Source organism: Salmo salar, chromosome ssa09 (assembly GCF_905237065.1).
Source record: "Salmo salar chromosome ssa09, Ssal_v3.1, whole genome shotgun sequence".
Classification (NCBI taxonomy): domain Eukaryota; kingdom Metazoa; phylum Chordata; class Actinopteri; order Salmoniformes; family Salmonidae; genus Salmo; species Salmo salar.
In genome coordinates, this window is record NC_059450.1 from 21,893,441 (window position 1) to 21,909,696 (window position 16,256).

At 40.3% G+C, this 16,256-nt stretch overlaps 1 protein-coding gene across 5 annotated transcripts in view; it reads right to left on the bottom strand.

Annotated features, from left to right (window-relative positions):
• The window catches only part of LOC106611026 (calcium permeable stress-gated cation channel 1), an 85,246-nt gene that overhangs the window by 64,692 nt on the left and 4,298 nt on the right, over window positions 1–16,256 (bottom strand). For 3 of the 5 annotated variants that reach the window (XR_006770963.1, XM_014210834.2, XM_014210828.2), the window contains exons 2-3: window positions 8,900–9,064; window positions 7,520–7,665 (exon numbers count right to left, since the gene is read on the bottom strand). Coding sequence is in view for 4 of the 5 variants with exons in the window: in XM_014210834.2 (XP_014066309.1) it covers window positions 7,520–7,665; window positions 8,900–8,996 (243 nt within the window). In the remaining variant the exon portion in view is untranslated. The remainder of the gene's footprint in view (window positions 1–7,519; window positions 7,666–8,899; window positions 9,065–16,256) is intronic. The other 2 variants (XM_014210829.2, XM_014210830.2) reach the window with 1 other exon arrangement.

Below are 16,256 nucleotides of genomic sequence, written 5' to 3' on the forward strand. Positions count from 1 at the left end.
TGATGGAGGCCACTGTGTTCTTGGGAACCTTCAATGCTGCAGGAATGTTTTGGTACCCTTCACCAGATCTGTGCCTTGACACAATCTTGTTTCGGAGCTCTAAGGACAATTCCTTCAACCTCATTGCTTGGTTTTTGCTCTGACATGTACTGTCAACTGTGGGACCTTATATAGACAGGTGTGTGGCTTCCAAAATATGTCCAATCAATTGAATTTACCACAGGTGGACTCCAATCAAGTTGTAGAAACATCTCAAGATGATCAATGGAAACAGGATGTTCCTGAGCTCAATTTCGAGTCTCATAGCAAAGGATCTGAATACTTATGCAAATAAGATCTGTTTTTTATTTTTAGTACATTTGCAAAAAAAATTAAAAACCTGTTCTCGCTTTGTCATCATGGGATCTTGTGTGTAGATTGAGGAAAATAATTGTTTCAATCCATTTTAGAATTAGGCTGTAACGTAACAAAATGTGGAAAAAGTAAAGGTGTCTGAATACTTTCCGAATGCACTGTGTGTAGTTATTTTGGACTACATGATATCAATTCTAATTCATGTAGTGGCTACACTTAAATAACTGTAAGTGCATGCTTACCTTTCCTGTGCGGATTTTGTGGCAATATGTTGCTAGATAGCATTTAACACAAAATGCTGTGATAGAACATTTAAAATAAGGTATCCTGAGATTTAGAGTCTTTAGCTGATATGCACAGGTATGATACTCCAAACATTTAGACATTCAGGAAAACACAGTAGCATAAATGACTGTATTGGGGCAGATGTTGGGACCTACACAGAATGGGGGGAAGATGTTGTTATTGTCATCATCAACAAACTGATTTTCTTTTGTAGATTTCCCAGTTTTAACTTTCACCAAGGGCTACTGTCGCTAATAATATGTAACTCCCCTAGAGGGAAAACTCACTAAAATGGCTGTATAGCACAATTTGCCAGGCTTACAATGGTATCAGGAGTATGGAACATTCTATTGCACAACAACGTTTGAACTAGAACACCAATTGAAATACTTTTTGTTGTTAAGTGTTCTCTGAAAACAGGGGAAATGTGTTAGCAGTTTGTTGATACACATTCCCGTGTGGCTCAGTTGGTAGAGCATGGTGTTTGCAACACCAGGGTTGTGGGTTCGATTCCCACGGGGGACCAGTACAGGAAAAAAAAGAAATGTATGCATTTACTACTGTAAGTCGCTCTGGATAAGAGCGTCTGCTAAATGACTAAAATGTACATTCAGACAGTGCTTTACAAGGAGAAACAAAAATCTACAGCAGAGGAAAACAGGGTAAGAATTGAGGTTGCTGATCTTTATGTCCAAACTATTATGTCCATTGTTGTCGTATGGCCTGTACCTACAAATGACCCCAAAGATGATGAACCGTACAGTTTGGATTTGTTCATGGTGGGATCCTACAATAAGACTGTACGCTTGTTCCAAATTTGTTGAGCAAGCGATAGTGCCTTCAGAAAGTATTCATACCCCTTAACTTATTCCAAATTTGTTGTTACAGCCTGCATTTAAAATCGATTAAATTGATTTGTTTTCTCACCCATCTACACACTATACCCCATGATAACAAAGTAAAAACATTTTTTTAGAAATTTGGCAAATTTATTGAAAATGAAATAGCTCATTTCCATAAGTATTCACACCCCTGAGTCAATACATGTTATAATCTCCTTTGCCGCGGTTACAGCTGTGAGTCTTTCTGGGTAAGTCTCTAAGAGCTTTGCACACCTAGATTGTACAATATTTGCCCATTATTATTTTCTAAATTCTTCAAACTCTGTCAAATTGGTTGTTGATCATTGCTAGAAAATCATTTAAGTCTTGCCATAGTTTTTACTTAAATTGGCTTCAAAAATCTAACTATTGATTTTAGGTTATTGTCCTGCTGAAAAGTGAATTAATCTCCCAGTGTGTAGTGGAAAGAGGACTAAACCAGGTTCCCTCTAGGATTTTGCCTGTGCTTAGCGCCATTCTGTTTCTTTTTTATCCTGAAGAACTCCCCAGTCCTTACAAGCATACCCATAACATGAGGCACCCACCACTATGCTTGAAAATATGGAGAGTGGTACTCAGTAATGTGTTGTATTGGATTTGCCCCAAACATAAGTTTCTATTCAGGACAAAAATTATTGTTTTTGCAGCATTTTTTGCAGTATTACTTTAGTGCCTTGTAAACACGATGCATGTTCTTTTCACTCTTAGTGTAGTATTGTGGAGTAACTACAATGTTGTTGATCCATCCTCTGTTTTCTCCTATCACACTACACATATTTGTAATGACTGGATATATTGATACACAATCCAAAGTGTAATTAATAACTTTACTATGCTCAAAGAGATATTCAATGTCTGCTTTTTTTTTACTCATCTACCAATAGGTGCCCTTCTTTGCGAGGCATTTGAAAACCTCCCTGGTCTTTTTGGTTGAATCGGTTTAAAATGCACTGCTCGACTGAGGGACTTTACAAATAATTGTATGTGTACAGAGATGAGGTAGTCATCATTTCTTTTTAATGTTAAACACTATTATTGCACACAGAGTGATTCCATGCAACTTACAGTATAGTGACTTAAGCAAATGTTCACTTCTGAACTTATTTAGGCTTGCCATAACAAAGGGGTTGAATACTTGACTCAAGACATTTCAGCTTTTCATTTTTTATTAAAATTGTAAAATAAATATATAATTCCACTTTGACATTATGTGGTATTGTGTGTAGGCCTGTGACAAAAGAATCTAAATTGTATAAATGTTAAAATCAGGCTGTAACACAACAAAATATGGAAAAAGTCAAGGGGTGTGAATACTTTCTGAAGGCACTGTATAACATTTTACAGCCCATCTAACTGTTATGAATATTCTGGTATTTATTCTGGTATTAGATTCCATCTGGAGCAAAGAAATGCTCTTATGGAAAAACAAACTGCTTTGTAGAACTATTTAGTCTATTCCTGTTATATTACCAATAAAACTGTTCAATATGACAGTGGTCTTTTCTGGCTCAGATGGAATGAGCTCAAAAACACCAACAACAGAGTGTAAAATCATTTCAAAACCACTCTTTATTAAGCAACCATGTCAATGCTAACAATATTTCTTGAAAAAAATACAAAAAAGTGCACTTCAGTAAATGATGGTTAAAACAACATGTCTTTGTGCTATTCTCCAAAGCTAGAATTTTCCTGTACTTTACTTTGTACTGATGATCGCAGTATTTTGCCATACCAATTTTGATAACATATCAATACCTCCAAATCACTAAAAACACACAACACAAAAGCTAGTTACTGTATTACTAGAGAGCCAATAGTTTGAGAAGGCTAGCTTACCTAAACCTTTGAGAGCCATTGTAACATCTATACATTAATTATCAGTGCCTACAACAGTTGTAAGTCAAACAGACTTCTATTACCAAATGCTACATTCTAGTAAATAGATGTACAGTCAAGAAAATACTGAGAGCTAGTGTAACTAATATTGTAATCACACTGGACAAAACCAGAAGAGCATTGGGACTACATTTCAGTATTTTGTCATTCCCGGGACATACACATGCATGACTGACATTTGGCAGTACTTTCTCAGGTTAAAGTTGAAGAACAAAGAGAACTTTATAGGCACAATCAAATAATTGGCCAAAACACAAAGAAAGAAAAACTCAAATGAAATTATGTAACTTGCGTTTAGGAAACGCATTTAAAATACAAAATCTTTGAATAAGTATTCATTCCCAATAGCATTTAAATATATAAATATGATCACTTCCAAGCTATTTTTTACCACTCCCCTACATGAACGTTCCAGTAAAGTCCTTTAAAACAAGAACTGCTTCAGCTGAAGACACTTTAGCACAAAGAGTGGGATTCTAGTAAATTACAAATGAGCTGACTAGTAATAACTTCAAATATAAAAAATATTCAACAGTTCTTTCTGTGTTATGTACAATGCAGTATGTGAAGGACTAGTTCGAGTTAGAGAGAGATAATCCACACAATGCTACTTTTCATCAGCCATCTGGCTCCTCAGATCTGAATAAAAAACATTATCATTAAGAAATGTTTTATTAGCCAGCAACCACTGGGGTTTTTCCTCAACTCAAATATTGAATTAAATATTATGTCATATATAGTACAACCTATACTGAACAAAAATAACGCAGCAACGTAAATGATATGAACTGTAAATAGTTACAGGTCCTTGCGACATGGGGACGTGTATTATCATGCTGAGACATGAGGTGATGGCGGCGGATGAATGGCACGACAATGGGCCTCAGGACTTCGTCACGTATCTCTGTGCATTCAAATTGCCATCGATAAAATGCAATTGTGTTCGTTGTCCGTAGCTTAAGCCTGTCCATACCATAACCCAACCGCCACCATGGGGCACTCTGTTCACAACGCTGACATCAGCAAACTCCTCGCCCACACAACACCATACACGTCGTCTGCATTGTGAGGCCGATTGGACGTACTGCCAAATTCTATAAAACAATGTTGGAGGTGGCTTATGGTAGAGAAATTAACATTCAATTCTATGGCAAAAGCTCAGGTAGACATTCTTGCAGTCTGCATGCCAATTGCACACTCCCTCAAAAGACTTGAGACATCTGTGGCAACTGCGCATTTTAGAGTGGCCTTATTGTCCCCAGCACATGGTGCTGTGTAATGTAATGATCATGCTGTTAAATCAGCTTCTTGATATGCCACACCTGTCAGGTGGATGGATTATCTTGGCAAAGGAGAAATGTTCATTAACAGGGCTGGACATTTTTTTTTGAGAGAGAAAGAAGCTTTTTGTGTGTATGGAACATTTCTGGGATCTTTTATTTCAGCTCATGAAACATGGGACCAACACTTTACATGTTGCGTTTATATTTTTGTTCAGTGTATAATGCAAGACAGTATGTCAATAACATACATAAGAATGGGTGCCGTCACTTCAGTAGCTATCATTTTTTGCATTTAACAGACATTCATTTTTTGGTCTTTAATTAATAGAAGATGCATTGTAACTATGGTGTTTAACTGTACTCTATTCAGTTATTGATGTTGTCCTAATTCAAAGGCAGGTTTAAAAGAAATAGCAACATCAACGACAACAAGGCCATATTTCAGTAGATGTACATACCTAAAAAAAAATACATAATAATAATAATACAAAAGCTTTATGTACAGCCCTCTGAAGAATCACAATCAGTAATATACAGTTGAGCACTGCGCTAGTCTAGTACTGGCAAATACTGAAGAGGACATATTGCTAGGCTAGCTAAAATATTCTCTGACTAAATACGATCAACTGAAATATTCTTACAGCTCTTCCTAATCTCTCCTCATTGGTTAATGTTTTTAAAGCAATTTTTATATGTACACAAAACTGTAATGTCTGGTGTACTTAGATCAACTTTACAATTTGGTCCCAAAAATGATTATCGATGTCATAAAGTGTTTTTTTCCCCCCATAATAAAGCAGTTACTGTTCTGGCCAGGTACGGATGAAGTCATTGTATTATTATATCCATATCTATTCCCTGCATGTATTGATAGATGTATTAATCTAGAAGCCATAGCCCTATTGCAAGCAGTACTTGCTATTTAAACAGAACATTGATTATAGGCAAGGGTTAAGCGCATTTCTCCATTTGTACTGGTTCCATGCACCTCCTTCTGCTAGAGTCTTATGCCAGGATGCCCTGTGGATCCATGGCCTGACACTGCCCCTCCTCAGCCAAGGCTGAGTCTGTGTCTAGCTGCAGGGTCAGCTGGAGCCTAGTCCAGACAAGGGGGTCACCACTGCCCAGGGCCTCCACAAACAGATCTGTCTGCTCCTGCAGCTGCTTCAAATGGCCCTGGGTGCGCCGGTTCTGCCTGATCAGCTCCTTGATGCGTAGCGTTAGGCCCAGCAGGCCAGAGTTGCTGAGGATGTTGTAGGTGTTGCTGAAGCGTTTACCTTTGTTGTTGTCTGTGGACAGGCCGTCTTGGCAGCGGTCGTTGTCGCCCTGGCAACTGCTCGCCTCCAACACAGATGCAAATTTATTGGAGACTACAGCAGTTGCCTCAGTGCCCAGGGAGTGAGGCATGCCTAGGAACTGAGGTATTGGCAGCTTCTGAGAGCTGGCCAGCTGTGTTTGTTTGTCAACAACCTCTAAGGTGGCCACTGTTTGGAGGGGTGTCAGAGGCCTTGGCTGGGGGCTATGGGAGCTGTACAGTTTGTCGCCATGGTGACGACACCACCGGTTACGCCTCCCGTGATACCCAGGCGTTGAACTTCCCCTCTCAGCAGAAGAGGCCCCCTGCCTCCTGGAGGAGCTCTCCCCAGGGTGAGGGGCGATTTTGGGATAAGATTTCAGTATGGGCAGGTAATTATTCCTTGAGTCCCGGTGCATGTCTGAGGAACGCTTTGGAGAGATGTTGTTACTGATGTTGTTGCTGCCGTTGGGGACCATAGGATGGAGGAGGACCACCTGGGACTGGGGAAGAATCTCCAGGGAGGAAGGGAAGCCCCATGGCTTTACTACTGGAGACATTGGGCTTGGCTGGGGGCATCATAATACCATCTCACTCATTAGATCATACAAAAACGGAGTGCAAAACGATCGGAATTGACAAAGAAGAATACAGTACTGTAATTGTTCCCTGTTTTAAAGGAATATAGGGCTCTACAGTGATACCATTTAAGGGCATTTGCTCCTAAATATTTTGCTGTTCTGGATTTGTTTTATCTGGGAGCACCAGTGCCCCTAGATAAAACTAAAAGAATCACCAAGGTGACCATTGTTGTATTCTTGATTTCTTCGCTGTCCCTCAGCCTCAGTAGTATGCAAACATGTCGTGGCACAGACAGAAAGGACAAGGGAGAGCTTCTTCAGGAGATATAGGCCAAATGTAGGATATTATCTCAATCTTAAAAATCACATTTTCTGGTGCTCCTAACACTATGTTGTAATTGCTGGCAAGTCTTATAATTAAAGCACCAATCTGCACTTACTACATCCATTTTTGCACATATATTAATGATATAAACCCATTGATTCTTGAAGAGCATAAGTTATTAATGCCCCATTAGCTAAGTTCAACCGTCTTACCCCATTAGAAGCCAAAATATAAACGTGTTTTTCCAATGTTTGTAAACAAAGTAAAACTATCATTTTGATATCATGTATGGTCAGTCCTTGCATCCATAGCTCTTTCTATGATTTTGAGGGTTGTTACATTTCTCCAGCCTCGTCCCTCAACCTTTTACCAAAACACTGGTGGGGAAAATGCTTTGTTATTGTTTCAAATGCGTATTACCGCTTTAATAACTCAAATATTTTTCATTGTGCTACATTTTTTTTCCACTTAGGAGGACATGTACTCCTTGTAAAAAAGGTCACTGTAGAGCCCTGGAATATTAAAGCTAATAAACCCAACCACAGTACAACTGAACTACAAGCTGAGCAGAGAATAACAGCACATAGGTCACAAACAAGGCACAGTGTAGTGTACAGTACCAGATTCAGGACTATGTTGTTCATGATGATCATGGGGGAGAGGCCAGAGTAGGATCCTCCGCTTACAGCCACCTGGGGACCTGGAGCCCTCACCATGTCCTCAGAGTCAGTTTGGTCCATCGCACTCAGGTATCCATCGCAGGCATCTGGAGAGGAGAAAAAAACAGATTGTCACCATGGCCCCCTAGGGGGAGCAGCAGACCAACGCCCAACGTAAAGTTAATAGAAACAACACCAATAGCTTGTTTTCTTTTTGTGCCAAGATCTTGAAGAGCAATTTTGGAAACATTTGCAAGGGTAACAGAGAGATAACAGCTTGAGGTAATAACGCCACAGCCACAGTAAAGATTCCATGGGAATCATGCCCTGACCTAGTCATAGCTGAGTGAACCCACAGCCACAGTAAAGATTCCATGGGAATCATGCCCTGACCTAGTCATAGCTGAGTGAACCCACAGCCACAGTAAAGATTCCATGGGAATCATGCCCTGACCTAGTCATAGCTGAGTGAACCCACAGCCACAGTAAAGATTCCATGGGAATCATGCCCTGACCTAGTCATAGCTGAGCGAACCCACAGCCACAGTAAAGATTCCATGGGAATCATGCCCTGACCTAGTCATAGCTGAGTGAACCCACAGCCACAGTAAAGATTCCATGGGAATCATGCCCTGACCTAGTCATAGCTGAGCGAACCCACAGCCACAGTAAAGATTCCATGAGAATCATGCCCTGACCTAGTCATAGCTGAGCGAACCCACAGCCACAGTAAAGATTCCATGGGAATCATGCCCTGACCTAGTCATAGCTGAGTGAACCCACAGCCACAGTAAAGATTCCATGGGAATCATGCCCTGACCTAGTCATAGCTGAGTGAACCCACAGCCACAGTAAAGATTCCATGGGAATCATGCCCTGACCTAGTCATAGCTGAGTGAACCCACAGCCGCAGTAAAGATTCCATGGGAATCATGCCCTGACCTAGTCATAGCTGAGTGAACCCACAGCCACAGTAAAGATTCCATGGGAATCATGCCCTGACCTAGTCATAGCTGAGTGAACCCACAGCCACAGTAAAGATTCCATGAGAATCATGCCCTGACCTAGTCATAGCTGAGTGAACCCACAGCCACAGTAAAGATTCCATGGGAATCATGCCCTGACCTAGTCATAGCTGAGTGAACCCACAGCCACAGTAAAGATTCCATGGGAATCATGCCCTGACCTAGTCATAGCTGAGTGAACCCACAGCCACAGTAAAAAATAGGCCCCCACTCCTGGTGCTCAAAACAACCATTTTGCTGAGGAAATGGTGGTGGCCTAGATTTCTGGATTAGAGTTGATAGAGAGGCAGGGTGTACATTCGTGTGTTTGTAACACCTGAGAAACCGGAGTCCCTCTCAGACTCTGGCTTAGATGCTCTCAGGTGGTACATCATAGTGGATGAGAGCCTCCTGTGGCTCTGTGGTTTGCTCATCTTTGCTCTTCTTTGACAGGTGTAGGGTACCTCTCAAACCAAACCATCTACAATGGGGTTGAATCTTCCTAATCATAGAAATAAAAAAGGTTATAGTTAGAGCCGATAATCACAGTGTAGTAAGGCTACACATCACATGAAACATTTAATCACAGTTACAATCTAGCTAGATAGCCGCATATGGAGTAAAATTCACTAGGCAAGCTATCTAGCTAACGTTAGCAGACAGTAACAATCAACAAACAGTTAGCCACAATAATCACGCTTGCGTACTGTCGAGAGAGCAAGCCAATAACAGCTTTACCATGAGCTTACTAGCGATCCATCTCATTTTCAAACGTTGCTATGGGCAAAGCCAAACAACGGAAGTGATGCATTCGACTTCCACTCTACTGCAGCACGCCGGTGGCAAACTTGCCAAAGTAAATGATTTAAAGGAGTAAATTTATAGAGTATAAAAGTCAAGTAAACAAGTGTAATTTGATATTCATTTCATTCAAATTCACTAACTATAATGATAAACTATAGGCTATTAACTATAAAAACAAAGTTGGGCATCCACACTAGAGGAAAGTTTGTTTTACAGTCCTACACCTGTCAATCAACCTGATCAAGGCATGCTACTGCATGCTGCCTATTAATAAAGTGGCAACACAAGACCAATCATGAGGTCTCTAACGCACATACTGGTTCAGACCATTGAGTGCTTTCAGGGTGTGATCATTGTCATAGGGACAACTGCAAGTAATACTTCAATATACATGTAGGCCTAATGAAAAAAATATTAGGCCTAACTCGTATTTAAATTGATCAATTCAACAACAAATGCAGTTTAGCCTGCACGTCTTATACAACATGTCATTGTCTCATTGCTCAAGTGGTTTGTAAGTGATTTCAATGTTTCCATTATTCTTATTTTGTACTTATTATCCCTTTTTTCTTCCCAATTTTGTATGGACCGGGGAGAGGCAAAGGTCGAGAGCCATCCGTCGTCTGAAACACGACCCGCCAAGCCGCACTGCTTCTTGACACACTGCTCGCTTAACCCGGAAGCCAGCCGCACCAATGTGTCGGAGGAAACACCGTACAACTGGTGACCTGAAGTCAGCGTGCATGCGCCCGGCCGCCACAAGGAGTTGCTAGAGCGCGATGGGACAAGGACATCCCAGCCAACCAAACCCTCCCCTAACCCGGGCGACGCTGGGCAAATTGTGCGCCGTCTCATGGGTCTCCCAGTCGCAGCGAGTTGCGACACAGCCCGGGATCGAACCTGGATCTGTAGTGCCACCCTCTACCACCGTGATGCAAAGACTTAGACCGCTGTGCCACTCGGGAGGCCCAATTTCCATGTTTCTAATGGTTGTCAATTCCTTTCGGTCTTCTTTTTCACTGAGCTCATCTCTCTGTATGTCCTGTGCAACTATTTGCAACGCATCAGTACAACAATGTTATCATAACAGGCTAAAAGTGACCACACCAATGCACTTTCTATCCTAAAACTTAACCCCGACATGGATTTTCTACGCTGTAGGCCTGTTTTACATTCAGCAATTAGCAAGAGCAAGCCTGCTTCTTTCCCTGAATAGGATATTAGCCCTAACATTAAAAAAAAAAGTTCCCAATAGCTTCACTATTGATTACGCCTACATTTTTAGACAAGAAAAGTATTATACCTGGGCTACAAAAACCCAGTGCAATGAGTAATGTATTGTTATCACGTGAGTAAAAAATGATTGTCTAAAGGCTGTAAACTGCAGCGATTAAGACAAATTTGAATAACCGCTCAAACGTCCTATTTTATTTCATGCCTAAATAACCGCATAGTCCTACAGCCTAGGCATTTGTTATGCAACAATTTGGGTCTATTCTCAACAGTTTAGAAGGTCCAGAAAGGTACATTAGCAGGCTACTCATATCGTGTATTTTGTCAGGATGTAGCCCAGTGAAGATAGGACTGCTACTATAAGAAAATATGGACTTATCCAACTCTCCGCGTGTTGTTAATGCTGCAGCCTATTTTACATTCAGCAAGAAGAGCAAGCGTGCATCTCTCCTCCAATAGGCTCTTAATAGGCTAAAGAAAATCAGTCGAAATAAGTGTCCAACATGTTTTTGTAGACTGTATTTTCTTGAGAAGCCACAAGATTTAAGAGGAATAGCCATGGCAGCGGAGAGGCCAGGTGGGTAATTGCGCAACAGAAGAATGACGACAGACAGGCTCGAGATGTAGCCTAAGATGCGAAAGCATATTTGCCCATAATTCATAGTTCAACCCATAATTCATAGTTCAACACTAGGCTTAATACCACAGTGAATATATCCTGTCCATTTACACAGCGAAATAAAAAAGTTAAATCAGATAACGAAATCATAGGTAGCCTCTACACTACCTGCGCTCCCGAGGTTGGGCTGAGTGCACTGCCTCCCAGTAACCCTGGTGCACACCTAGCTAGAAAAGCTAACCTATTGTTCTAGGGACAAGACATGTATCGTACCTAGGCTACAACAACACAAAGTAATGAAGAACTTCATTAAGTTAGTACAAAACTCTAGTCTAGGCTGTAAACTGCAGTGTCATTAGTATAACCGCTCAAAAGCCTGGCGTTATTTCGACTGATATATATATATATATCTGTTTAGCAATATATATTTATATTGCTAAACAGATATATACACACACATACATTAATATATATATATTATTTTACAATGTAGAGAAACAAAATTAAGAAACCCTGGAATGTGTATGTGTTTTACATTTTACATTGTAAAATAATAGTGAAGACATCTAAACTATGAAATAAACACATATGGAATCATGTAGTAACCAAAAAAGTGTTAAACAAATCAAAATATATTTTATATTTAAAATTCTTCAAAGTAGCCACCCTTTGCCTTGATGACAGCTTTGCACACTCTCGGCATTCTCTCAACCAGCTTCATGAGATAGTCACCTGGAATGAATTTCGATGAACAGGTGTGCTTTGTTAACCTCTCTAGGCTAGGCGGGACGAATTCGTCCCACCTACGTAACAGCCACTTGCAGCCAGTTGCGCGATTTTCAAAACATTAAAAATCCTATTACTTCAATTTCTCAAACATATGACTATTTTACAGCTATTTAAAGACAAGACTCTCGTTAATCTAACCACACTGTCCGATTTCAAAAAGGCTTTACAACGAAAGCAAAACATTAGATTATGTCAGCAGAGTACCAAGCCAGAAATAATCAGACACCCATTTTTCAAGCCAGCATATAATGTCACCAAAACCCAGAAGACAGTTAAATGCAGCACTCACCTTTGATGATCTTCATCAGATGACAACCCTAGGACATTATGTTATACAATACATGCATGTTTTGTTCAATCAAGTTCATATTTATATCAAAAACCAGCTTTTTACATTAGCATGTGACGTTCAGAACTAGCATACCCCCCGCAAACTTCCGGGGAATTCGCTAACATTTTACTAAATTACTCACGATAAACGTTCACAAAAAGCATAACAATTATTTTAAGAATTATAGATACAGACCTCCTCTATGCACTCGATATGTCCGATTTTAAAATAGCTTTTTGGTGAAAGCACATTTTGCAATATTCTAAGTACATAGCCCAGGCATCACGGGCTCGCTATTTTGACACCCGGCAAGTTTAGCACTCACCATAATCATATTTACTATTATAAAAGTTTGATTACCTTTTGTTGTCTTCGTCAGAATGCACACCCAGGACTGCTACTTCATTAACAAATGTTGGTTTGGTCCAAAATAATCCATCGTTATATCCGAATAGCGGCGTTTTGTTCGTGCGTTCCAGACACTATCCGAAATAGTAAAGAAGGGTCGCGCGCATGGCGCAATTCGTGACAATAAAATTCTAAATATTCCATTACCGTACTTCGAAGCATGTCAACCGCTGTTTAAAATCAATTTTTACGCCATTTTTCTCGTAGAAAAGCGATAATATTCCGACAGGGAATCTCCTTTTCGGCAAACAGAGGAAAAAAATCCCAAAGGCGGGGGCGGTCGGGTCACGCGCCTAAGCCCAGTGTCCCTTGATCGGCCACTTGAGAAAGGCGATAATGTGTTTCAGCCTGGGGCTGGAATGACGACATTCTGTTTTTTCCCGGGCTCTGAGCGCCTATGGACGACGTGGGAAGTGTCACGTTAGAGCAGAGATCCTTAGTAAATGATAGAGATGGAAAAGAAGTTCAAGAAATGGTCAGACAGGCCACTTCCTGTAAAGGAATCTCTCAGGTTTTGACCTGCCATTTGAGTTCTGTTATACTCACAGACACCATTCAAACAGTTTTAGAAAATTTAGGGTGTTTTCTATCCATATGTAATAAGTATATGCATATTCTAGTTACTGGGTAGGAGTGGTAACCAGATTAAATCGGGTATGTTTTTTATCCAGCCGTGTCAATACTGCCCCCTAGCCCTAACAGGTTAAAAGTTAATTTGTGGAATTTTTTCCTTCTTAATGTGTTTGCCAATCAGTTGTGTTGTGACAAGGTAGGAGTGGTATACAGAAGATAGCTCCATTTGGTAAAAGACCAAGTCCATATTATGGCAAGAACAGATCAAATAAGCAAAGAAAAATCAAATCGATTTATATAGCCCTTCTTATATCAGCTGATATCTCAAAGTGCTGTACAGAAACCCAGCCTAAAACCCCAAACAGCAAGCACTGCAGGTGTAGAAGCATGGTGGCTAGGAAAAGCTCCCTAGAAAGGCCAAAACCTTGGAAGAAACCTAGAGAGGAACCAGGCTATGAGGGGTGACCAGTCCTCTTCTGACTGTGCCGGGTGGAGATTATAACAGAACATGGCCAAGATGTTCAAATGTTCATAAATGTTTCATGACAGTCCATCATTACTTTAAGACATGAAGGTAACTCAATGCAGACAACTTCAAGAACTTTGAAAGTTTCTTCAAGTGCAGTCGCAAAAACCATCAAGCGCTATGATGAAACTGGCTCTCATGAGGACCGCCACAGGAAAGGAAGAACCAGAGTTACCTCTGCTGCAGAGGATACGTTAGTTAGAATTACCAGCCACAGATTACAGCCAAAATAAATGCTTCACAGAGTTCAAGTAATAGACACATCTCAACATCAACTGTTCGGAGGAGACTGTGTAAATCAGGCATTCATGGTTGAATTGCTGCAAAGAAATCTCTACTAAAGGACACCAATAAGAAGAAGAGACTTGCTTGGACCAAGAAACACGAGCAATGGACATTAGACCGGTGGAAATCTGTTCTTTGATCCAAATTTGAGATTTTTGGTTCTAACCGCCGTGTCTTCGTGAGACGCAGAGTAGGTGAACGGATGATCTCCACATGTGTGACTCCCACCATGAAGCATGGAGGAGGAGGTGTGATGGTGTGGGAGTGCTTTGCTGGTGACGCCGTCTGTGATTTATTTAGAATTCAAGGCACACTTAACCAGCATGGCTACCACAGCATTCTGCAGCAATACGCCATTCCATTTGGTTCGCACTTAGTGGGACTTTCATTTGTTTTTCAACAGGACAATGACCCAAAACACACCTCCAGGCTGTGTAAGGGCTATTTGACTAAAAAGGAGAGTGATGGAGTGCTGCATCAGATGACCTGGCCTCCACAAGCACCCGACCTCAACCCAATTGAGATGGTTTGGGATGAGTTGGACCGCAGAGTGAAGGAAAAGCAGCCAACAAGTGCTCAGAAATTGTGGTAACTCCTTGAAGACTGTTGGAAAAGCATTCCTCATGAAGCTGGTTGAGAAAATGCCAAGAGTGTGCAAAGCTGTCATCAAGGCAAAGGGTGGCTACTTTGAAGAATCTGAAATATATACACCTTTTTGGTTACTACATGATTCCATATGTGTTATTTCATAGTTTTGATGTCTTCACTAATATTCTACGATGTAGAAAATAGTAAAAATAAAGAAAAACACTTGAATGAGTAGGTGTGTCCAAACTTGACTTAGTTAAAAATAAGTTGTCTTCCAGTAAACTTTGATTAAATTTCCAATATCCCCATCCACATGGAAATTCTATTAGAGTTATGTGAAGGCCAATTAGATGATGATCCAATCACATTCTGTCTCGTATTAAAACTTTTTTAACCTTTGATGCAAGAGAGAAAGAGACAAGAAAGTAGTCAAGACGACTAGACGACTAGCTTGATTAAGTCTCCTCCATGTATATCTCACTAGGTCGGGTTTTTTAAGTCTCCAAATATCTACTATTTCTAATGTGTCAATAATATTTGTGATTTCCTTAAGGGCACGGTGATGATAGTTTGTAGAGTGATTTCCTTTACGGTCAATTGAGGTACTTAACACTGTGTTATAGTCTCCCACCATAATGATTTGATCATTTGTTGCCTGTAAGTTCAATAAATTGGTATAAATATTTTAGAAGAAGATATCCTGATTTGGACCGTATAGATTAATGAGCCAAATCTCTTTTTCATCCACTTTCATATTCAAAAAGATCCACCTACCACGCGAATCATTCCTGACTATTACTAGAGGTTGACCGATTAAATCAGCATGGCCAATTTCAAGTTTTCATAACAATCGGTAATTGGCTTTTTTGGATGCCGATTATGGCCGATAACATTGCAATCCACAAGGAGACTGCGTGGCAGGCTGACCACCTGTTACGCAGTCCAGCATCAAAAGGATGCCCTGCAAAACGCTGCAAGGAGGTACTAGCTAGTATTAAACTTATCTTATAAAAACAATCAATCTTCACATAATCACTAGTTAACTACACATGGTTGATGATATTACTAGGTTAACTAGCTCATCCTGCGTTGTATATAATCAAAGCGGTGCCTGTTAATTTGTCATCGAATAACAGGCTACTTCAACTTCGCCAAACGGGTGATGATTTAACAAAAGTGCATTCGCTTAATTATGACATAACATTGAAGGTTGTGCAATGTAACAGCAATACTGTTATGTGTTTATTATATTATAATTAAGTATATGATTTTATATTTGATAGAGCAGTCTGACTGAGCAGCGGTAGGCAGCAGCAGGCTCGTAAGCATTTTATTCAACCAGCACTTTACTGCGTTTGCAAGCAGCTCTTAGCAATGCTTGAGGCACAGTGCTGTTTATGACTTCAAGCCTATCAACTCCCGAGATTAGGCTGGCAATAGTAAGGTGCCTATAAGAACATCCAATAGTCAAAGGTATAAGAAATACATAAAAATGGTATAGAGAGAAATAGTCAGTGCATCATCATTCCTATAACTAC